General features: G+C 40.1%; 1 protein-coding gene across 2 annotated transcripts in view; it reads right to left on the minus strand.

The window, feature by feature from the left end:
- Positions 1-24559, minus strand: part of RNF144A (ring finger protein 144A) — a 66213-nt gene extending 41654 nt beyond the window's left edge. Inside the window, exons 1-3 of one of the 2 annotated variants that reach the window (XM_018088852.2) lie at positions 24543-24559; positions 6784-6873; positions 2201-2307 (exon numbers count right to left, since the gene is read on the minus strand). In XM_018088852.2, coding sequence (XP_017944341.1) covers positions 2201-2264 — 64 coding nt within the window. In that variant the 5' untranslated portion in view covers positions 2265-2307; positions 6784-6873; positions 24543-24559. Of the gene's footprint in view, positions 1-993; positions 1327-2200; positions 2308-6783; positions 6874-24542 lie in introns of those variants that run through there. The other variant, XM_018088851.2, reaches the window with a different exon arrangement.
- Positions 24560-24777: the final 218 nt, after the last annotated feature.

The raw sequence follows: 24777 nt of genomic DNA on the forward strand, positions 1-24777 counted from the left end.
TTATTTTTTCCTATTTACTTTAATGGTCACCACAGTGTTTTATGTTAAGGATACTGTGAAAAAGCAGCCACAGAGGTCTAACCCACCAGTTTAAAATAGATATTTGGAAAGGAATTGCTGCAGGGGTTCTAAACCAAACAGCACGGATTACAACTCACTGTTTAAAATTAGCTTTTGTGGTTTGTTTTTAGATATTCCTAGTAACAAACTCAATCTGATTGCCCTTTCTTGGTTTATTTTATTGCACCTAGCAATCTGGGAGGCCAAAATTAGAAATTTAATTTCAAATATGGCTATTAATTTTCCTAAATATAGTCTACTACATGAGTAAGCTGTGTCACAGGTCTGAAGGTTTTGTTGGGTTTTGGGGTTCTTTTGGTCCAAGGACAATAAATGCTTGACTAGGAGTTAAGAGCTGTACATGCTTTTAGGATTAAGTAGTTTGTCAAATAAAATTACACAGGAAAAAAAGAAATCCAGAAGGAAGGAACTGAACCTGGAACATTTTGAATTCCTATTCCATATTTAATGACAAGAATCCACCACCAAAGAAGTGCTTAACCATCAAAGCTATCCCACATCTCTTTTCTGAAATCCTTGGTTAACCTACATTGTCTACCAATAGAGTATTTTGTCCTAGTTAATTGGCAAAGGCAGCTAGCTCTTTAGTTTCTTTCCAGCAGGAAACCAATTAAATAAGATTCGAGAGAGTAAAGTAATGCTATGTTAAAAAAAAAAACAAACAAAAAACCCACAAACAAACAAACAAAAAAACAAAACAAAAACAAAACAAAACAAACAAAACAAACAAAAAAAAAAAACAAGAAGGAAGAGCACAGTAGCTGGCTGCTGCTTCTCCAAAAGAGTTGGAACAAGTCATTTGTTCAAAAACTGGAGACACAATGCAGTTTATCTCCTTTACAGTGGTCAGCAAAGATGGGAGCAAGAACATCATAGCTTAAACGAAGGTGCTTGGTGGGCTTCAGAACTCACTTAGGTGGGAAAAGCTAGAGCAGAGCAGTGTAGGAAGACTCCACAATGCAACAGAATATGGGAAATTCAGGGTTTCTTTCATCCACATCAAACTCTGTCCTAGATAGAGAATAGGGATTTTTCAGCATCAGACATACTGCACCAGTTGTAAGTCACATTTTGCCACAAACTTTAAACCTCTGATGTCACACAGTTGAGTTAATGGGGAGTTTGGGAATATGACTGAGAACACCACTAGGTCAGTAACTACCTGCACATTCATAGTCTTTCCATACTTAAAAAAAAAACAAAAAAACAAAAAAACCCAAACCCTACTAATGAAGGCCTACAGGAGACTGTGAAAATGAGAAGGACATGCAGACCAGGAAACACCTAAATACCAGATTTAAAAACAACACACAAGCTTTCTACATGAGGCTTCTGTGATTGTTAGGAATTAATAAAAGTAATCAACCATTTGTAAAAATGGCTAATAAAGATAGAAAAATATAAAAATAATGAAAGCAATACAGAAGGAGCCAATTATGGACACAAAAATGGCTCTAGAGGAAGAATTCAGGCTGCTGGGCAGAGACCTCTTCTCCCGGATGCTGGACAGCAATACAGGCTCTTGCACTTGGGTACAACACTTCAATACTGAGTGACAAACTGAGCTTAACTTCTAGCATAGATTTCAATCACCTGAGCCTGTCTGAGGAGAATGCACCAATACCTGCTAGTGACCTGAAATAACCAGGAGGTCTGGATTGCTGCAATGCCAGCAGTGGTCAGAGACTTAGCAGATGGAAAAAGCAGGCAAAGTGGCATGTACTGCATAAAGCAATATAATTATCCAGTTTACAGACTGTTTGTACTCTCTCCTGCCTTTTCTACTAATACTCAAAATGAAATGTTTTCTTCTGAGCAGATTGGTTTTGTTTTTGGTTAAAAGAAAGTGTGGTTGAAAAGTGGCTGTTGTGCTTGGAACAGCAAGCAGTGAGGTTTGAGAGAGCTCTGAGTTCCTGGAGAAGTTCTTTCCATAGTCCCTGAGAAAAATACTTTGCTTATGCAGCTCAGCTTATGCCTGTGACAGACCAGCCACCAACCTGCTATCTCTCCAGGCCTGGGCTCAAGGCTTTACAGAAATGGGAACAAGCACACCAAGATATGACAAAAGACATTTAAAGGAGAACTGATTAATACAACAAGCTGTAAATCAGCCTTTTACCACAATGGAAAAGGATGAAGTGGACAGTTCCTTTCTGAGATGCAGAGCTCTTCAGCAGCTTCATTCCTACTGGCAGTTCTTATTCTGAAGTGTTGTTTCAAGCCAACCTGCAAATTTTATAGGAAAGTGAAACTGGATTGAGACGTGCAAAAAGCAAGCCAGAAGAAAAATGGAAGAACTTAATTTCTAACTACTGGGGATAGCGGGAATATTGCTGAGATGACAGCAAACATGGAGAGAGCTATCAGTTCCTGTTGGGATCAATACACTAACAGGAGAACAAAAAACTGCAATGGGGCTTCTAATTTTCTCTGATTGATGTCTGAATCCAGAGTCAGAAAAATTTCTCAGTTACCACTATAATGAATTTGTGTACATTGCATTCAAAAGAAGCAGAAAAAGTGGGAGACAGCTTGTGAAAGCTCAGGAACTTTGTTATGTAGCAACAAGACCCTTTTGCACAAGACAGATGATTGCTTAAAGGACTAGTATGCAGTGGGTGCCTAACATTATGAAGGTCATAATACACAACAGCAGACAACTGCCTTGACTTGTGCCTCCTTCCCTACTTCCATACATTGCCAGTACATTCCAACACATTTAAAGTACTGGAACCCTACTGCTTTTCCCTGTTGCTTTGTGCATCTGCAGTACTCAGTGTCCCCTATCCCTTCTCACTTTGCTGAACTGGAAGAAAAGAATTATCCCCAATTCCACTGACTCTTGCAATCACAACAGAAAGGTGATCAGTTATACAGAACTTGGAACAACCTATACAAAAAGCCAATTTTACATATACGCGAAATCTGTAAAAAAAGTGAACATTTGCAGTCAGATTTCATTCTACAGACTGAAAAAGAAGAGAGAAATAACTCCCCTTCAGGTTTTGATGTATGATAGAACCCCAAAACATCTTTTCAATCTGAACTTATTAGAAGCTAATACTACATTCAAAAAAACAACAATCCAGCAACACCAAAACTACAAAAATTAAGGAAAAAACCTCCAGTATTTGAAACAAAGCCTCAGAAATGTAACCAACAGCTATTTATTTCAATAGGATGCCAAGTTCTTCTGCAGCAATAGTGGGACATTCAAAACTAAGAATTAGAAAGCATGAAGACCAAGGCAGCCTTACCTGGTAAGAACCACTTCCATGTTGCTCTGCACAAGCCAGACCCAAATATACAAACAACCAGGCAAATAAAGGAATGCAGATGGCTTGAGAATGAGCTAATTTACTTTTTAAAATTTTCCTTACTGAAAAAAAAGTATTTCCAACCTTCAAATCCTTCTCGGCTATTGGGGGAGATTTTTTGTGACTAAAGCTAATAAGTAAGTTTAGTTTTACATCCTATAACTAAAATAAAATTTTACTTTGTGGCCAACACTACAGAATGAGTTTGTCGCCTCCACAATGCAGTTCTGCCCTCTAGTCACAGGCTAAAAAAGCAATACTTGACTTTTGCAGGCAGATTGTATTTACATTTTTATTAAATTGCATTAGCTATCCATTTTCTAAGTTGGACTGAGCCAAGCTGTGCCTTTGGCTACTGCTGAGACATAATATCATTATCACCATAATTATTAGTGTATCACTGGAGCCTGGTCACCCACACTGCACACTTGTCACTAAATTATTGTACACTGACTCAGTTACAGAGGTCTCAGCCACCACTAGGGTTACAGACAGCTACTTAGAAAACATCTTTATCTAAGGCAAAGCCAAAATATTTTGATTGCTTCCTTCCACAGTGAAATAAAACATTAAAACTATTTTAAAGGTTATAAACAATGAGATAAAATTAACAACTGTATTAGAAAATCCCACAATTTCAAGCCAACACTAGATCACTAGAGAAGAATTTTGCATTTTACTGGCAAGCACTGACTTTCCCCATCTGCTTGCTTCTCTCCCTACTAATGAGCAGGAGCAAGTTACATCTTCGAAAGCATCTTTAAAGATGACAAGAGCACAAGCTCTTCTCTATATTTTTAGGAAGGTTCAATTAGTTGTGCCACTATGCCCACTATCACACTGATAGGATTGGCAGACTCTTGTCTGCCAGACAAGGAAAATCAGAGGGCAACACTCCTCTGCTTTGTATTAATCGTCTGAGCTATGTATGGTATGTTCTTGTTCGTTACACAAATACCTCATGATCATCCATATGCCACAAATATTTTCCAATACAGACCTCTGCCAGGACATGCTCCATTCCAGTAATCCTTCAGAGCCATTTCAGTGAAATAAGGCTGGCAGGCAGCAGAAAGACTGAAAAGCTCAAGGCACATTTCAGCTATGTATGTGCACAACATGTCAGAGCTGCTCTCACACTGATCATCCAAGTCCATAAAATATCACAGAAGTTCTGGCAAATGTGAAACAAGAGCAAACAGCCACACAACTGAGCTTTCTGTTTCTTTCGGGGAAAAAAGACAGACCAGTCATGCATATCTTTCCAAGAGACTGGATACAGGTCCAGAGAATACTTCACATATTTTTCCCCTTGTGTTTCAGAAAATGGGATATGGTGCCTGGAGAGGTTTGAGGATCTTCAGAAACCCCAATAGAAAAATACACAAGCAGTGAGAACCAGCTGCACTGCTGATGGGTACAGAGGTAGACCCCCACCTACGCCCAAAGGCATGGGACTCTATAGGAGAGGAGTGAAGAGCTGAACCCAGGCAAAGAGGCTGGGGGACTTTGGCTTATTTGCTTCACACATGGAGATCAAGAAGAGCTTAGTCACTCCTTGAATACACATGATGTAAGGTAATGCAAATCACACAATGAGAGAGGAATTATTTAAGATAAAAAGAAATCATTGACCAAAAGGACAGACATATAAACTTGCCATTTCCGATCTGTTATAGAGATTTTCTTTAAGTTTCTAAGTATCAGAGAGGAATTACATGTTTCTATTATAGCTTTTCAAAAGTAGGCAAAATGCTGATTACTTGTAAGCTGAAAGCTTATAAAAGCAATTGACTAGCTATAGACCAAACTGTGAGGGACTTAAAAAAAATAATTTTCACTTCTCTGTATTTATATTTTAAATCAATCAGTTAAATTAAAGAAGAAAACAATGAAATTGTACAATTTTTTTGAACCTCAATTTCCTTTTTAAGCAAGGGATATGGAAAATAGTATCAGACATTTTGGTTTTAAATGAAATTTACATCTCTTTTCTTCACCTCCTTCCATTTTGTTTTTCTGCTAGTAAAAAAAGATGTGGCAATACAGATTTTTCCACTCAGTAGTAAAAAAGGGAACAAGAAAAATCTAAATGAGAAATATTTCAACTAGCTATACAATTAAGAAGTACTTCTTTACATTAAGATATGTTACTCAAGGGGAGCACACATCTTGTTACATTAAAAACTCAAATACAAACCAGTGAGGCCATGACTATGTTTTCACAAGAGGTTTTTCCTGTGATCAGAAAGAGTCAAGCAAAAACACCATTACATTTTGACGATTAAGCCAAAAATAGAAGTTCCAAAGAAAAGGAGAAAAAAAAAATTACAATCTGCGAGCCTGAAAGTATGACTTTTCAGTGCTACTTCCAGAAGATGCATGCACACAAAGGTGGCATTGTTGGGGAAAACAAAGCTACCAACAGCAATTCATGAGGAAATGAGGAATCTAAAAATATTATTTCTGCATATAACCATGTTAGTAACCACAGCAGTGTTGGATCAAGGGTTGGACTTAATGATCTCAGAGGTCCTTCCCAACCCAGTTTATTCTATGATTAGAGCAAGCATAATGCAGTACTTGCAGATCTAATGATATTTGCAGGATGATCTTTTCCAAACCACAGAGAAACAGAATGGCTTAAGTTATTTAAACAGAATTTTTACTGCCTTCTAAAAGACAAGAAGATAAATATGTACTACTTTTTTTTACTGACTGGAAACACATTGATCAAATATATGAATAATTTGCTACGCAGTACAGATAGAACTGTAGCTACCACAAAAAGAAAATCACACTTATTATTCCACTTCCTTATTTGGAGTATGGAGTACATGGGAAACTGAACTATTAAATCAAGAACCATATATGAAAGCAAAACAGGCTCTGTTACAGAGATATAAAGAGACGTATATATATATATATATATATATATATGTTGAGATTTAAAAATAAAAGCCTAGTGAACCCATTTTAGGTAATACCATAAAATTGCACTTTTCAGATAGTTGCCAAACTACAGCAAAACAAGTCTCTCTGTGACTTGGATTTTGCCAGGAAGATAACTAGAATGTAGTTTGTTGTTTTTCTACATTTCTTTGGTAAATGAACCCTTTTCATTCTAGAGATCCTAGAGATCCATAATTAAAATCAAATTTTGACAAATTCCCTCCTCTATAGTACCTCAGGCTATGTGGTTTCTAGTTTTATGGAGAACCAAACAGCAGTTCCAAAGACTATAAAACCCATCTCTCAGGCTCTTTTTCTCCCCTCTCTCAGCTTCTGTTGGTATAAGAGTCCTATGAAAGAGTGGCTGCACTGGAAACTGCATCTGCCTGTACCCTGGCCAAGTGTTGTCAAGACAGTCAAGGCAAATGCCTACCACAACAATCTCTCCTTTGTCAGTCACAGGGATTCCATGAGAAAGCACCAACCAGTCTAGGAATTTGGCTCAAGGTAGTGTTAGACAAGCCTGAAAGAAAAAAAAAAAAAAAAAGATAATAAGGGTCAGACTTTATTTAGATTGATTGTATGAACCCGGAACTAACAGCTCCATTTTGCCAACGAGCTTTTAAAATTGTGTGGTAGCACAAGCAGTCTTAGCAAAGACAGACAAAATTCACCTCCTAACCCATTCTACTCTCTGCACTTACTGGATCAGTTTGCACTTAGCAGCTTGGAAAGATTAATCTCATTACACAAGAGAATTTTACTATTATTATTTTTGTCTTTATCATTGAATTTCCAAGCCTGAAAATTTACATTTTACTATCACCCTATATATAGCTGCAGCCCCCATGACCCAGAACATCACCAATTGTATCCAGAGCTAGGTTCAGGGACTTCTTACATATAAAACCAGCAGTGAACTACAACAGCTTTTGTCACATTTAGCAAAGCCTCTGTAGAAACTGTACTAGGAAAACATACATACAACACAATGTACAAAGCCCACTACTCTGAGAAAAAAAAAAAATCAGTCTGTAGGTAGAGCATTTTAAAAACTGTGATGAGATGCCAGGGAAAAGAGGGAAACAAAGAGGAAGAGCTGGAAGCTACTGTGCAGCAGGAAAGCTATGATAATTGCCATCACAGAAACATGGTGGGATGACCCACAGAACTGAAGTGCTTCAATGGATGGCTATAAATCCTTTGGAAGGGAAAGACAAGGAAGGAGAGGTGGTGGGGTAGCCCTGGAGGTCAGGGAGTGTTTTGACTACACAGAGCTTGATGATGGGTGAAGTGTTTATAGGTAAGAATTGGGGGTAATAAGGCCAATAAGGCAGGTATCCTAGTGGTAATCTGTAAAAGACTGTCCAACCAGGATGAAGAAGTAGACAAAATATGCTATAAGCAGTTGTGAGAAGCACCATGATTACTAGCCCTGTTCTTTTGGGAGATTTCAAACTTACCAGATACCTGCTGGAAATACAATAAATCAGAAAGGAAACAGCCTAGGACATTCCTGGACTGTGTGGGAGAACTTCCTGAAACAGTTGGCGAGTGACTCAACCAACAGAGGTGCTTCACTAGACCTGCTTTTCACAAATACAGGACTTGTGGGTGATATGATAGCTGGAGGCTGTCTTGGGCATAGCAATTATAAAAGGAAAGTTTTTGATCCCTGAAGTAAGAAGAGAGGCCAAAGAAGGAGACATTATGACCTTAGCAACTTGCAGAAGTACTACAAGAATGTCATGAGGTTATTCAAGGAGAGAATGAGAAGGGCCAAAGCCTAACTAGAACTAATTCTGGCTACTGTCATAAAAGACCTTAAAAAGTTTCTATAAATACATCAGCAACAAGAAGGTTAAAGAAAATCTCCATCCTTTATTGAATGTGGGGGAATATAGTGGCAAAGGCTGAGGAAAAGGCTGATGTATTAATGTCTTCCTTGCCTCAGTTTTTAACATAAGACCAATTGTTCTCAGGGTTACCCAGCCCTCTAAGTTGGAAGACAGGGAGCAGAATGAAGCCCTCATAATGCAAGGTGAAATGGTCAGCAACCTGCTACACCACTTTGATGCACATAAGACTGTGAGGCTGGATGGGATCCACACTCAAGTGAGGAAGCTGGTGGACATGCTCACCAAGCCACTGTCAGTCATTTACCAGCAGTCCTAGCTAACTGGGGAGGTCCCAGGTGACTGGAAGTTAAATGTGACACCTATCTATAAAAAGGGGCAGAATGAGGATGCGGAGAACTACACACCTGTCAGCCTGATATCGGTGCCAGGGAAGATCATGGAGCAGATCATCCTGAGTGCCTTCATGTGGCATGTACAGGACAACCAGGGGATCAGGCCCAGACAGCATAAAAGGTAGATTCTGCTTGATCGACCTGATCTCCTGTAACAAGGTGACCCACTTAGTGGATAAGGGAAAGGCTGTGGATGTTGCCTACCTAGACTTTACTAAAGCCTTTAATACCCTTTCCCACAGCATTCTCATGGAGAAACTGGCTGCTCATTGCTTGGACTGTTCACCAGGTAAAAAACTGGTTGGACAGAAAGGCCCAGTGTTGAGTAGTAGTGAATGGAGTTGCTCCAGCTGGTGGCTGGTCACAAGTGGTGACCCCCAGGGATCAGTCTTGGGGCCAGTCCGATTTAATGTCTTTATCAATCATCCAGATGAGGGGGTCAAGTGCCCCAGTAAGTTCCCGATGACACCACGCTGGGCAGAAGCACTGAGGGTAGCAATGCTCTGCAGAGGGATCTGGAAAGGCTGGATTGATGGGGCAAGGCCAATAGTGTGAGGTTCAAAAAAGCCAAGCGCCAGGTCCTGCCCTTGGGTCACAACAACCCATTCAGTGCTACAGGCTTGGGGAAGAGTGGATGAAAAGCTCCTGGTGGAAAAGGACCTAGGGGTGCTGGTCAACAGCCAGATGAACACAAGTCAGCAGTGTTCACAGGTAGCCACGAAGGCTGAGGGCATCCTGGCTTGTATCAGCAACAGTGTGGCCAGCAGGATCAGGGTAGTGATCACTTCCCCATACTTGGCACTGGTAAAGCCACACCTTGAATCCTGTGTCCAGTTTTGGGCCTGTCACTTCAAGAAAGACATTGAGGTGCTCGAACAAGTTCAGAGAAGGGCAGTGGAGCTGGTGAAGGGTCTGGAGCACAGGTCTGATGAGGAGCAGCTGAGGGAGCTGGGATTGTTTAGCCTGGAGAAAAGGAGGCTGTGAGGGGGGGAACCTCATTGCTCTCTACAACTACCTGAAATGAGCTTGTAGCCAGGTAACAAGCAATAGACCAAGAGGAAATGGCTCAAATTGCACCAGAGGAAGTATAGATTAGATATTAGGAAAATCTTCACCGAAAAGGCTGTCAAGCATTGCAATAGGTTCCCCACGGAAATGGTGGAATCACCATCCCTGGAGGTATTTGAAAGACGTGTAGATGTGGTACTTGGGGACATGGTTTAATGGTGGACTTGGCAGTACCGGCTAAACAGTTGGACTTGATCACCTTAAAGATCTTCTTCAACTAAACAATGTTACGATTCTATAAATTCAGAACACAGCAATTGGCAGTAGTCTTACTTTCACTGCAAGCTATTTCCCAGTTTCAGATTTATCCAATAGTGTTGTTTCTCAGAGACAAATCATCAGCTCAGTTCCTTTCCAACAAATACTCAAAAAACTTATATCCCAAACTGAGTATGTAGATTTTTAACATAAAACCTACCCTTTGCTACCAAATCTAAAAAAAAAAAACGCAGCTTGGAACCAGTTTATAACCAAACACAAAAGATTCCAGTCTTCCTTATTCATCCTAAATTTTAGACAACATGCTATTCAAAAATATTTTTAATTATAGAAGTTCCAAATGTTAAAGAATGCTTCAAGAAATATGCATTTAATTCCCGAAACATTCGCATCCTCCACTCTGATTTCCATGTAGAGGGAGATGTGATATGGGAAAAATATGTACCATAATTTTAGGAAAAACAAACAAGTAGTTACTGTTACTCAGGCAACCAATACTTGAAAAATGCTCATGTCACCAAAAAGAGGTTTCCCCCCCACTCACTTCAACCTTCCCCTGCTACTTCTTTACAACAAGTCTTGCTTGAAAATTAGGAAATCTGACAAAATATGTTACTACCCTCTTCCTAAATTCTCTTGACATTTCAGGAGGAAAAACAAACTGGATTTTCATTATGGTGTAACTGTTTGTAAAACAAGAAAACTACTTTCTTACGGTTAGAAGGGCTATTACATTGTTAACCTGAACCCCACAAATTATTACATATTCCCAAGTACCCTGATAAGTGCAATTAACTTGTATATGGATAACAAATACTCCCTGGGCACATGACCTGCCTTGGGCTGGAAACCTCAGAAGATTCACTACTTTCTCTAATGGTGGGAAGTGTAATTTACTGGTTTAAAGAGCTAAAGCCATTCACTTTTCCATTTAGGTGTAACTAGAAACACTGGTTGAAGACCTATCACTCTGTAAATGAGAGAAGGAAGAAAATAAATTAAAAAGGGAGAGTAACAGCAAGTCAGTACAACATACTTGTCAAGGCAGTCTCTTCTCATACTGTCAGGGTATGGTTAATGTTTAAGCTGCTTAAGAACTCGGTTCTCAAAATCTCTACCACAGACATTTTTCAGCTCTTCTGCCAGTCCTTCTTTTTGCTTAGTACAAAACCTGTCCCATCCAATACTCTCAGTCATTGCATCAGCTTCATCCAACTTACACATCTCCTGACCTCTTTCTTCCTCTTAAAACCTTGCCCTTGCCAGCACTTCACTCAGTAGTTCACTAATTGCTCTACCGGCACTGCCTTCCTGAGGCCCTCTCTTCCACTTCTCTCTTTTAAAGGCTGGAGGGATCTTGAGGAAACAAAACAGATTTTATCAGCAGCATTTCTCTCCTGTTTGCTCCTGGGCAACCTCTTCCAGCCACAAAAACTCAGTTATCCTCTCTACAGAGGGACCTCACAGAATTACCTCCTATTTGAAGCCTCTCTTATCAAAACTGGAAATTTCAACCCTTCTCTCTGACGTTTCCTTGGAGTTATCCAGCTCCTAGGTTAAGCTCTACACAGAAACAGACAAACCTCTTATCTCCCCTCCCATACAAGACTTTCCCCAAGAGGTTCTTCCTTGATCAGCCAGCATCCTGCCAGTCCTCCAGCCTGCAGGATGATTATTATACTCAATAAGAAGCTGTATGTCTAAGTCCTGTAAGAAAGGACATGCATAATATACACAAAATGCAGTCTTTCTATTGATCTCTCTAACAACTAAAATGCTTATCCTGGCACTCAAGATGTTCCTCCTTTTCATGGGCTTCAACCAAGCGAATCCGATCTTGAGAAGCTTTTCTGATGAGACATAAGCAATGGTCATCTCACCCACATATCGCTGCGCTATTTTGACCCTTTCATTGATTTATTATTCAATTAATGTAAAAAAAACCTTCAAACTCCTTTCCCATAACTTTAATAACCTTCTCAGCCTGTTTTCTCTTGATCATTTTTTACCAGAGTTTTGTCCTCCATCCCCAGCAGGGAAATATCTCACAAAGACCTGACAGATCAATTCATTTGACAGTTATCAGACATTTGTCTTTGGATGATACCAAGTCTGTCCTAAAATTATCTGGACAGGGATCCAAATAACTACAAATAAAAACACAGGGGGAAAAAACAAAAGCTGCTCACACCTCACCTTTTCCAGGTTCACTTCCAGGAATTTTTTCACCACTGATAATTACTGTGGCTCTTTCTATACCTTCTGCAGGTTTTTAAAAGACCTTTTAATGATCCTAGTGAAAACTAGGATCAGATACAGAATTTAAGAATTACTGCCATTAATGCATTGCAAGGAGAAATATGTTTATTTTATAAATCCCATTACCCAAGTATTAAATTAGACCTCTCTTCTCTCCCTCCAACAGTGCACTGGTCCCTTAAAAGTTCTGCATCCAGCCTGATCCCTAACCCTTTTGCTGAGCTGCTGTTTTTCAGGATGCAGTCCCCCATGCCCCATGTCCAGAAAACTTTTCACCAAGAAATCTGAATGAATTCAGCCCCATCCTGCATACATACCTTTGGTTTTACTCATCAAAAACAAATAAATGCTTTGTGGCTACTTACTGATTATTAAAATCTAGTAATGACAGACTGGTAAACAACATAATTGGATGCCTTTATTTTTTTAAAGCTTCTGTCTTAGAAATTAAAATGTTAAATGGTGTCTTGCCCAGGCCCAGTCCTGAAACATCTTGATTTTCAGTTTATTTTTCACAGACATCTACTTGTTTATATTTTACAGGCAGCTACTGCTCCATTCACCTGGCATGCTTTTGCTGACGTGTTGTAATGGTTTTCCCAACAAGAAAGCCTATTGTACAGAGCCACAAGCTGACAGGCAGAATTAGGAAACCTGTATCAGTCTCAGCACAGGACGAGCAGCAGATGTGAAAAGAAAGGCTGTGGGATCTGCTCTATATTTGTGTGACAGCCCATGGTTCATCTGTTTTTTGTGTCAGCCAAGAGTAGCTAGGAGGCACAAATGGCCATGAACTCATCTCTCTCCACTCCACCCTGTCAGAGCTGATGATGCAGCTCACAGTCTGGCAGCCACAGGGTCCCAAGGACAAATGTCAAAGGACACACAGGAAAGAAGATGAGGTTTGACAGGTTATATGCATGCAAAGGAATTTCAGCTTTGGATTCTCATCTTTACTTATGGTGGTGACAACATGTGATTATGAAAAACGTGATTTCCTTGCCAGCCTCCTTATCCTTGTCAGGAGACAGCATTTCATACAGTCCTACACTGTCACCCCTACCCACAGAGAGACACAAGGTGAAAGATGAGATCCCTCAGCAGCAATGCTCCCACAGCAGCCAGGGACACAACACTCGTCAAAGGGAAATTCTGCTGTGCAAAGTACTTACATGCCACAACCAAATTGAAACCCTGCGGTCCCTGTGCCATGGAGGTCACACAGAGTTACATCCTGGAACACTTAGGCAAAACTTAAGCATATAGCTCAGTGAAGAAAGCACATATGAGCTCTGGGTAAAGCTCCCTGCTGTGCAGAGCCAGCCTAAGCATGCTGTCGCTCAAGCCAGGAGATGAAATTCCCATGGACTCCCTGACAGAGGAGGAAGCTACTCACCTGCCACAGTCCTTCCCCTCCTTCCCTCTGGTTTACATATCTCACACCATTTTCTCATAGCATGTGCTATTCAGGTTACCACAGCTGAACAGCTATTCAACTGGCTGGTTCACAACAATAAGATGCTTTTTATCAGATCAGATGCGGGAAGCTCTTTAAAGGCTTTTTACAGAAAGCAGCTACATGATTTCAAAAAGGCAGAAAAGCTCAAAGCATAGTGATAAAAGGTATTTTAATAGATCCATTCATACTAATACGGGAGATACTGTGTGCTGAAAACAGGGAAATAATACACTTCTAACATGATAGGCCAGAAGATTTAATTACTAGCTTTGCTTTGAACCTGACAGCTATTACTATTCTACTAACTCTTGGATGCACTTCCAAAGAAGCCTTGTCATTTCAGACTTTTAAGAAGAAGTGGTTGGATTTAACTGCCAGGTTTACTAAAATGTGTAATAGAAAACCACAAGAAGTAAGCCTTCATGAGAAGACAACTCCCCCCCACATACACACCTGCTCATTAATAAGTTGGAATGGAAAATGTCTTCCCTATATTTTTCCTCTACAGTAAAGAACAAAAAAATCAAAACCTACTGTTAACATAATTAAATTAGCACTTCATATTTATCTTACTGGACAAGCTTTCCTAAGCCTTCCAGATGAACTCTAAATGCAATAAAGTTGACAAAATATTCCATGAATTTCTATAAAAAGGAAGGGGTAGGCATATCATACCACTTGGAACAATATTGAAACTGTGTAAGAAAAAAACACTTTTTCTACATGGCTAGTCTAGTTTCTTAAGAAAAAGTATTAAAATAATTTTACTATGACTGGTATGGAAGGGTGAAGGGATGTAAAAAACAAGTCTAAATATTACAACTTTTCTATCCATTCCTCAGAAGTGTACAAGAACATAAATCCATTTTTTAATTCCTCCATTTGCAAATATTTTTAAAGTTATTTTCACTTTATGTACTAGAGAGAAATTAAGCTAAACAATAGTCTAAGGTTCGGTCTGACCTAGAATTTGATACAGATTTAACCTGACCTGATTTTGACAGTCAATCAGAAAGGGACCAAAGAATTTGCTGATCATCTCAGATACACTGAAACACACAAAGTATTGGCTGAAAGAAAAAGGAAATTTTCATTTTAAACACCCTACATTCACATTCCTATAGTCCTGAAACATCTACATTCCCTCTTGAAACCTGAGCCCACAGGAGTCAAATTGGGTAAAGAGAAACATATGGGGCAACTCCTTTCAGGTTAAGAAGTGGCTGCACAACACAGGACAGAGGCACAGAGGTGAACAGAGGTACAACTGCATTTTGCAGAGCCTAAGCCAGATGGACTATTTGGCAATGGTTTGATCACTGTGACTGGCAGGTGAGTTGCCCAGTCAAAACAAAGGCAAAACAGGAAGTAAGAAGAAACAGATACAACAGCATTATCCCAAAGCATATGCTCCCTGTATACCTAGAACTTTGGGGAATACCCTCCCTATGTCGGTTGGATCAGAGTTGTACAGTGACTGTCAATACATATCTTGTGTTGTATCAGCACATTTGCCAAAGGTACTCTGTCAGTCAAGAGAGGACTATGGTTCTTGGATGGAAAAGGGAGTTAGATCCACAATTTATCTTCAGTTTTCTGCCTCAAGTTTCCCATCTAGCCTCAGAAACAACTCAACCAACCAACAACCCCCCCACACACACACATAAAAGAACACGCGGACAGTGTGTGAAAGAAGATTGGAAAGATGCAAATGGGAATTGTCATGAAGGAAAATACAGCTCTGTATACAGGGCACACAGCCCCTTCTCTGTGTACTCCTTCCTAGCATTGCATGCAATGCTACAATTCATACCACCACAGTTGCCAAAGGCCCATTCAGCCTGGCTGCCTCCATGGCTAATACCAGACAACTCTCTGAGAGGGTTCTGGAATAACTCATATCTTCTCTGTCATACAGTACTGCTCATTCATTTACAGGCACACCAAGCTTTCACATATTAAGAGTTCGAACAGTTTTAAGATGTACCATCACCTGTTCATTTTGGGACTGACTACCCCAAAGCCACACTCTTTGCATGTGCATCCTTTGCATATGTGGTACTTCCCCAGAACAGATGACATCTGCCAAAGTATACTGCATCAAGAGGAAAGCCACTGTATTTACATTATTCTTTTCTGAGTAGCTCATATTTTTTTTTCTTTCAACAGTTTCATTATATTCCTTAACATCCATAGGAAGTGTCAAAATCTAAAACTGGCAAGTATTTTTGGAAATAATTCAGACGGAGTAGCCCTATTTCAAAATATTCTCATTTCCTTATTTCCATGTACTGAATGGCTGCTGAGTAGGAAGAAAAAAAAATTAAACTGGAAGAGGCTTTTTGTATTATTGTTATGAAATGCAACTTGTTTTAGAGGAATATGAAAAGAGTATATTCAGAAAAAAAATTCTCCACTAAATGAGGGAATCTTTTCTGACCCCTGTAGACTTTCCATCACTGTAGATATTTAATAGTTTTAAATACCAGAAGCCACCTCAATTAAAGAGAAAGTGAATTTGGCACTTAGACTCCCTAAGCACATAATGATGCAATCACGGAAGACCCTCTCAAGCATTTAATAAATGCATCAAAACATGATGTGCTTTACCTGATGCATATATTGAAAAATAAGATGTCCATATAAAATAGAAACATTAGTCTTTTAAATTATTTATTATCTTGTTACAGAATTTACCATTTTCAGGTAGTGCCACGGTCGGAGGGGGGATGGGGCCGTGACACAGCACGGAGGGGTCCGTAAGCAAGGCAGAGGTGCAACTGGGATACTTTATTGAGGTGTGCCCGGGGTTTTATGAGTTCAGGTGGGGAAAGGGCTAGAATATGGGGTGGAGCATGAGACAGACAAACAGGGGAACAAATCGGGGTAGGGACACAGGGTTAGGGGGAGGAACGTGGGAGGAACCGGGGAAGGAAAGGGCGAATGGTAACTGTGTCCTCTCTGCAGCTTCTGCAGCTTATCAGAGAGGGGAGCGGGGAAGCAGAGAGCAGGCAAACTCGTGCAAGCCCAGGCATGCCCGGGCTGTGCACTGTGTCGTGTGGATACAAAGCAATACACATATCTGAAACCACATAATAACGGGAAAGTCCATAGCATAAAGTCCTGTCAATTGCTGTATGTCTTTCTCCACGCCTGGAACCGCTCCCATCCTGAATCTTGCTCCTTCACATGGTAGTGTAGTTCTGCATATTTTCACTGAATGAAAATAATCAAAGCTCTGATGAATGTCTGGGTGAGATATAGTTGAGTAACCTCTGATTTTCTCCCACACAAGCACTGTAACAGCTGTACAACAGACTTTAGGTAACATGAAATACCGAAACCGAGATCTACAGTTCCTATGAAGAGCATTTCCCACACACTTCTAGGAAAACCTGTTTGTTGATCGTCAGATACAAATCTCCTGCAGCCTTTCAGCAATTACAAGAGCTCAGATACATACTGTCTTTCATTTAAGCCTACTTGTTTTAAGTTTCTTTGTAGAGATTTTTTTTTTTTAGGAGAGCAGTTTCCTCTCTTTATGTAAAACTCCAGATACTGTGAATTCTTCATACCCAATAGGGCTGGATAAGTCCCATGTTAAGGGAATCGTATGAAAACTCTCTTGGTATTAAGAAAAGTGGATTTTCACATTATTTGAGGTGACTCTGATAGGACATCCTAACCTGCACATATTTTTTTACCCTGGTACTCTCCAGGTTATCATTTTAGTAACACCACCTAGGATAGCACAAAAAATGCTTTGTTTTGCAGAGGGTTTTGTGGGGGTTTTTTCCCCCTTCCAAAAATAGCACCATCTTTACCCTTCTTCCACTGTTCAATATCAGAATTGGTTGATGCCACAGTAAAAATATGCTGCTATTTCAATGAAAAGAATGGTTCAGTCTCATGGGGTGAGAAATGAACATGCATAAGAAAAGATATTAAGGTGAGAGGGGGAAAAGCAGAGACCCTGACTGACCCTGCTGCCCCTCTAGTGATCCCTCCTGAAGCTGCCAGTGGCAGCAGCGTGTCCTGCCAGCAAAGTGGTACACCACTATTATTAGCACAGTGAGGGAGCACGACAGTTTGACTGTTCTTTATATTGGCAGCTGTGTTGAATCATCCCATCCAAAAACAACTCCTATTAATGAAAGTTACAAGGACAGGCCTATGTTGGTCTGGAGACCACTACAGTAGAATCATGGACTACAGGACATAAAACCAAACCAAAGAAACTCCCCAAAAAACCCATGAAGACCTTTCAGACAAGAGAGCAAAACAGTGAACTTTGCAAGAAAGAACAGACCCTGTTACATTTACCTGTAACTGTAAAAAAAGCTTCATAGCAGTAGTCTAAATCGAAAAGCAAGGGAACACAGCCATAAATACTGGATTTCATTCAAACCTGTGAACTTCAGCTTTTTAAGGAGCTAATGAAAATGTTAACTGACTGATGCAAATATTTAGCACGAACTGACAGTTTGCTAAAAAGACTATCACACTCTTTGGATTTATGAGTCGTCTATGAATTTCTCATACTTCGATTTTAGGCTAAATATGTAACATGAACTGAAGCCAGAATTACCCTGTTACTCCCTCTGAAGTGAGATTATTTTTTTCAAAGACAATGACAACCTGGAACAAAAGAACAGAAGACAGAGAAGTGGGTTATTACCCTCCTAATGAAGGGGATGGACAGTAAAACAACCAAGAACTATTATGTTTCATGCTCAATAACAGTCAAGGGTAAAACATTTGAGAATGGATCTTCAGACATAAATCCATGCAAAGTAAGTGGCCAATGCTGCTGCTCTAGTGGGACACCACATCATGGAAGAAAGGAGATAACAGGAGGTTACATATTCTGAACACAGCCATAGCTGATGCCCACTGACAGCAGCAGTGTCTGCTCCAAGCAGCAGTGGATGTGAGAAACTACAGTAGAGAGAAGGATGAACTCACACTGTAGAGAATAGCTCTCTCAGAGCCAAAAGGATCCAAAGTACAGGGCACAACCAAACACGCACATGGAGCCAACAACAGCATGGAGAGGTGCCAGGGTCATGCTTAGTGCAAGCTCCACATGGCACCAATATTCCTAGAGTAACCTTTCCCAAGGCCAGTGGCTGCCACATCACAAGAGAAAGACAAACAAACAAGCCTTGAGATAAACTTACACCCTGCAGGTGAGTAAAAATAGCTGAACATCCACAAACTTAAAAGGTTTTTAACTACTTACAATCAGAGGTGCAGATAAGATAATACATACTGCACCCTTAGGAAGTGGTTGGTTCCAATTCATGTAGCAACTACAAGGTTCACCACCACGTTGTGCTTAACAACCTGTACACAGTTCATTTCTCAGTCATTAACAGGAAGAGCTGACTGGTCCCTTTTACCTGCAACTTCTGAGGCACAAAGCTTATGACCTCAGCTTGGTCTTAGGTGCAAAAAAGAGCCCAGCAGGTTCCAAATCTGGTCCTGAGGATCAGCTGAGACCAAACTTTAAGATGCAATAGGCACCAATGGCTCACCTGAGCTAGCACGTGCACCCTGCAGCTGTGACCATGGTTATCCTACCTCTCCCAGCTTTCCAGCTACAGCTAGTGAGGCCTAGTGAATGTTGTCACTACATCTTTGCTAGACAGCAAGACACACATACACAACTAGGAAAGCGTAACAGACACAAGCATAATGTAGTAATTTCAAGTAGAGAGAAATGTCACCTACTAACCTTTCAAAAATCTAAGATGTCAACAAATATCAGAAAGACAATGAAAAAATTGAAGAGCTTTACTAAAAAGTATGGTGGTTTTTTTTTCTAATTTAAATATGGTCTGCCTTTACACAAATCTAAGACACCTTCCACATCCTCATCATGTATCTTTGCTCAGCACTTTTTCCACAAAAGTAAGGACAGTACACATCAAAGATAAAAGTAATGCATAATAAATCTAAAGAAAGTAGGTGTAGGTGTTTTCTCCTCTAAGTTCCAACTGCATGACAAGGAATACATTAATCATGAAGGAAGATGATGGTCCACCATTAATCAAGTCAGCATGACAAGATAAAAGACCATAAGATGTATTCAACAGATACTAGAGTGCAAAAGTGATCAGCTAACTGAAAGGGTCACACAGGGTCTGTTTACACAAAACAATTACTGAGGAGAAATACAGAAATAAGACTAAACTGTTTCAGTTTGTGTCCTATCAAGTTATGTTTCACTGGGGGAACAATCTTAATACAATACAACATAAGAATCCTAAAAGTTTCTGGGGTGCCTAAAAAATTGCTACTGCAAGGCAAACGTAATAAAAAGATAAGAGTTCAAATAATCATTTTAAAATAAGAATTCGCATAAGTAGAACATGTATGAAGAACAGTAATAAAATGTTTTAAAAAAAACAAACAACCTTTCCCTTCTTGTCATGAACTTTTTGCCACATTATAAAGCTACTTGGAGCTAAAGACTAAACACTTGCTCTTCTTCCATATTCAGAACTGTTGCAAAAATAACCAAAAAGGAAGTAACAGTCTAATTTGAGACAATGTAAAAAAATAGGAGCACAATGTAAGTTGATTTGTAAGCAACTGAGCCAGTAAAATCCAGTTTCCTAGGAATGTGTGTCAAATTTGTAGACAGAGCTCAGACTTCAATCTCTCCTTCAGCAGGCATCTTTCCATCTGCTGAGGCTACCTACTGCCAGAAAACTGTAGGTTTATTGGAGATAAACTTCTACTCTCTCAAAAATGCAACTGGAATGGCTCAAAAGATTCAGAAGACAAGAACAAGAGGGAAAGTCAGACATTCACAGAAAGAGTTGCATGCAATCTCTATTTTCTCAGAAAACCAGGCTAAAAATATACGTACACTGACTGCAAATAGCTTAGTCTTGTATTTGCAGACTGTGCTGGAGACATAAGCCTGACTGCACAAGTCACAGAGCATCGCTCTCATTCTGTCTGGATGGATGTATTTCTTAATACGGGTATAGAGAGATGAAGGGGAAAACTGTTCCCTTAAGCAGCAATAGAAGGAAAACCAGAGTTAAATAACATTCATGTTCCTCCTAAGAGGACAGACGTTGTCCAAAGCATCAAGCCCAGAAAAATACAGTTGCTTTAAGCAATGCAGCAAGACCCTTCCTATCACCCCAGGGCAAGGAATAGCCTCTGCTCACTCACACCACCACAGCTACCCCGTATGTTCACATACAGGGAGACAGTCCTGACTGGAAACTGTGTGAAATCCTCCTGGGAGGGCCTGTAACACTCCATAGGAACTGGCAACATCTGGGCACTTCCCAGAAGTCCTTCAAAAAGAGCATCTGGCTGTACTACAGGCCCAGGGCCACAGCAGATCCGCCATCCTGAGTTATTCTGGGGATCATGCTGCATGTGTAGCTTCAGCAACCAACTACCAGGCATACCTATGGTAGGAACAGAAAGACTGATCCATCAGAAAGACCCTCTTAAATACCACAAAACTGAAATAGTCTCAGGTTCCTCACAGAATGGTTTTAGTTAGAAGGGGACCTTTAAAGATCGTCTAGTCCAACACCCCACCATTGGAAGTGTTCAGGGTGAGTGGGACAGAATGCAATCACTTTTAATAATTCTCCCAGATCTGTCCCCTATTAGATGCTGTTTAGAGAAATTCAAGAATAAAAAAATATTTGTTTTTATATATATAAAACATTATATAACAAAATATCACATATAGCATAAGTTTTATGTATGCATATATATAACTATATATACAAAAGGAAATAAATATCTGTGAGATTATGAAATCTGCATAGAGTCTTACCAGCAATCAAACAGGAAGTAAATCAACTGTTAAACAGCAATAGCAGAAATAATAAGAATAGGAAGAAGCTGATCACATACCAGATTATGGCGGGCTAATATTGAATTTTGGCCTTAATGTACTTTCCTAATTTCATCTTCATATTCGTCACTAGCTAAGAGTCCTCCACAAGGGTTGAATGTGTACCGCAGTTGCCAGGTATTATACAATTCTTATAATGTATATGACCTATTTATTAGAGACTGGAGTTGAGATGAAGGTAGTTCAGCTGAAACTGTCTCCAAGAACCACTACAAGCTTTCATAGCTTGTAGTTTGTAGTGGAGTTCTATGATAACAGGAAATAACTCCAATACTACAGCAAAAACAGAACAGTCAGTAAAATTTCCAAGTGAAGCTCAAGAAAAAATAGAAAGACTCCAAAACTATTGAATCTGGCTGCTCACAAGCAAAGCAGTGATCAGTGCAAACAAAGCTAAATGTTTGTATGTAGTGAAAAAAATTGTGCCTGAACCTGGTGAGTTAGAATCTTATTTTTCAGACAACCTGAAAGACCCATATTCATTCCCAAGTATTTCAGACAATCCTTTGGATATCATACAGAAAGAAAAGGAAAAGGTTATATTAAGTAAGCTTTAGTGCATTTCTTCAATCATAAGTCACTTCCATTCAATATAAACAGGAAGTAGCTGTATTAAACTGTCATAGTGATACTTGTAGGGTAACAGCAAGGTACTTTAATGCAAAAAGCTACCACTCACTTGTTATTCTTCAAATGAAAAGATGAAATGATCCTATAAGAAGGCAGTAACATTGTAATGCCAAGCCTAGAACCATCTGGTGGGAATTTTTTTCATCACCGTAAATGAAGTTATGAGACATATTGGTTCACTTACTCTGTTCCTCATTTTCTTCAGACTTTTGAGAAAGGACACTTATGGTGTCACCACTATAATGCCCCATCAAACAGTCAAGCTATTTAAAAACCTACTTTGTATTAGCACTGTCAGCTCCAGAATTTGCTGACTGCATATGCAGAAAAACTGTAAGCGTTTTTGATACCATTTGATTAGGAAGTATAAAAAACATTCCTATCACTTTGCAGCAGACAGTCAGAGGAGCAAGTGTATTTTCAACAGCCCCTCCCAGCCATCAGAACTGGAAAACAGACATTATCATTATGATCTTTTTGTCTGATCTCCTTCAAAAGGTCAGGGAAAGATGAATTTTATGAGCTCATTTCTGCAAAGTAAAACAGAAAAGGATCCTGCTTTATAATAAGAACAGCTGACTGCAGCCTAAGACTTGGCAGAATCACTAAACCATTGAAACAGAGTGGTGGATTCATTTGTAATTGTTTTCAGTTTCCTTTTTGTAACTCGGGATTTAAAAAGGTTTCTAATCAAACCATAGACTGCTAACTCAAGGTGTAACTATTGATATTACTCCACAGGAAGCACGGCAATCAATGTAACAGGTTCCAACTCCCCTGCTGCATCAGGTTTCTAGGAGAGAAAGGGTCTACATTTGCAGACCAAGCTGTGGGATGATCAGAGCTATTATTTTTCCCTGAATCAGCACTGGGAGGGCAAACAAGAGTTTTCTGCCAGCCTATGAGAGCACACTTGTAAATACAGCAGATACACTGAAGCCATTCATACCCACTCGATGACACTGCAGCCAAAATCCATGTTTAAGACAGCAGCCTTGTCCTCTGGCTTAACTAAAAGAAAAGCTATAAGAAGTTATTACAAAACCTCACATGAAATGTGACAAAGACTTGGAATGTAAAACAGCGGGAAAAAAACAAGAGCAACACATTAGAAACAAGAGGAGTTAAGCAAATATAGTCTTTTTTTCCTCAACAAAGTACTGCCTTAAAATACTAAAATAAGCAAAATTCAGACAGTAAGTGAAGATAACATAATACTGTGATTCAAGGGTAAAATCTTCAATAACTGCAGACGATAAACACATGATTTTATCTAGCAGGTCCTGGAATATGAATCAAGGAGATTTAGAAGTTAACTCTGTTTTACATAAAGGATGGTTCATCCAAAGTAGTTTTATCAAACACCTATCATTGTACTAGTATTTCAATCACAGACAGTTTCCCCCCTCATAATACACAGATTGCTCAAGAGGATAATGAGACGTGATGGCCAGAGAAAGGGGGGAGGGGAGTAAAGAAATAAAACTTCTTCCCGACGGCGGGGGTGGGGGAAATCCTGTCTTTTTCAAGCAACTCCTAAACAAAAGGAATTATTTCTCTCTCCCATTATCATTCTTCTCACTTGATCTTGTTTCTGTTGAGTATTTAACAAACTTCCAGTCAAGTCACTTTGACTGATGCCCCACTACTAGGAAAAAGCAATCTAAGTTCTCCCACACCGTGAAGTCCCTTCCAAGTATAAACAAAGCATTTTCTTTAAATGCACAGGTCTGCCCCTCAGGACACCACAACCCCACACACCCTTCCCCCCTCACCCCAAACCACCCCTTCACTACATCTGATGCTTGTAAGAGAAGCACACACTAGGTCAGGCCACCAGAAGTTTAAACTACTGATGTAATCTCTCCGGTAGCACTCTGCCCAAGAACGTGCAGCTTCAGCTGTAGCCACTCCTGGGTCAGCACTGATAAGATAATGTGAAATGAAGCAAGCCATTTCACAATGTAAACAGTTGTTTGGCTACACGGGGAACAATATAAACAAACGGATCTATTTATAAATCATCATTTATGCCTGTTGCAGAACAGGGAATATTATGTTCCAGTGTAGAAGCGACAGCCTTTCCAAGAATACAGCAAAAATACAAACAGCTTGTATCTTCTTCCATCAGCCTGCCCCGTTGACACTCCCTGTTCCAGTTCTATAGAAGCCACAAACACACGATGCGGGGCCTGATCTTTTCAGGAACAAGATACCCTTGATTTAAAAGGACATTGGCAATCCAGGGCGTGGGAGGCAACCTCATTATCGTACCTATGGTTACTTCCCACACCTCAAAAAAGTCAACGGTAACAGCTCAGCTCAGCGAGAGAAGGAAAAAGCGAGACTTACTCCTACTTTTTCCACCTCTGAAACCCAAACGAACCGATTTCTCCCCACGCCGCAGACCTCGCTTGTATCCGAGAACATCGGCAGGGCACGGCACTTCACACACCCCTATAACCCCTACACTTAATTTCCCGCTCCCCTCAAGAGCGGCCACCGCGGTCCCGGGCGCGGGGCTCTTCCGAGACGCTTCGCCTCCTTTACGGAAAGCACCGGGCAGAGCACACGGGGCTCCGCGGAGCCGCTGTCACTGCGAACCCTCCGCAGCGCTCCGCCAGCAGCCCGCGCCCCGCCATAC

The sequence above is a fragment of the Manacus vitellinus genome, unplaced genomic scaffold (assembly GCF_001715985.3).
Source record: "Manacus vitellinus isolate BGI_N305 unplaced genomic scaffold, ASM171598v3 scaffold_11_pilon, whole genome shotgun sequence".
Lineage (NCBI taxonomy): Eukaryota > Metazoa > Chordata > Aves > Passeriformes > Pipridae > Manacus > Manacus vitellinus.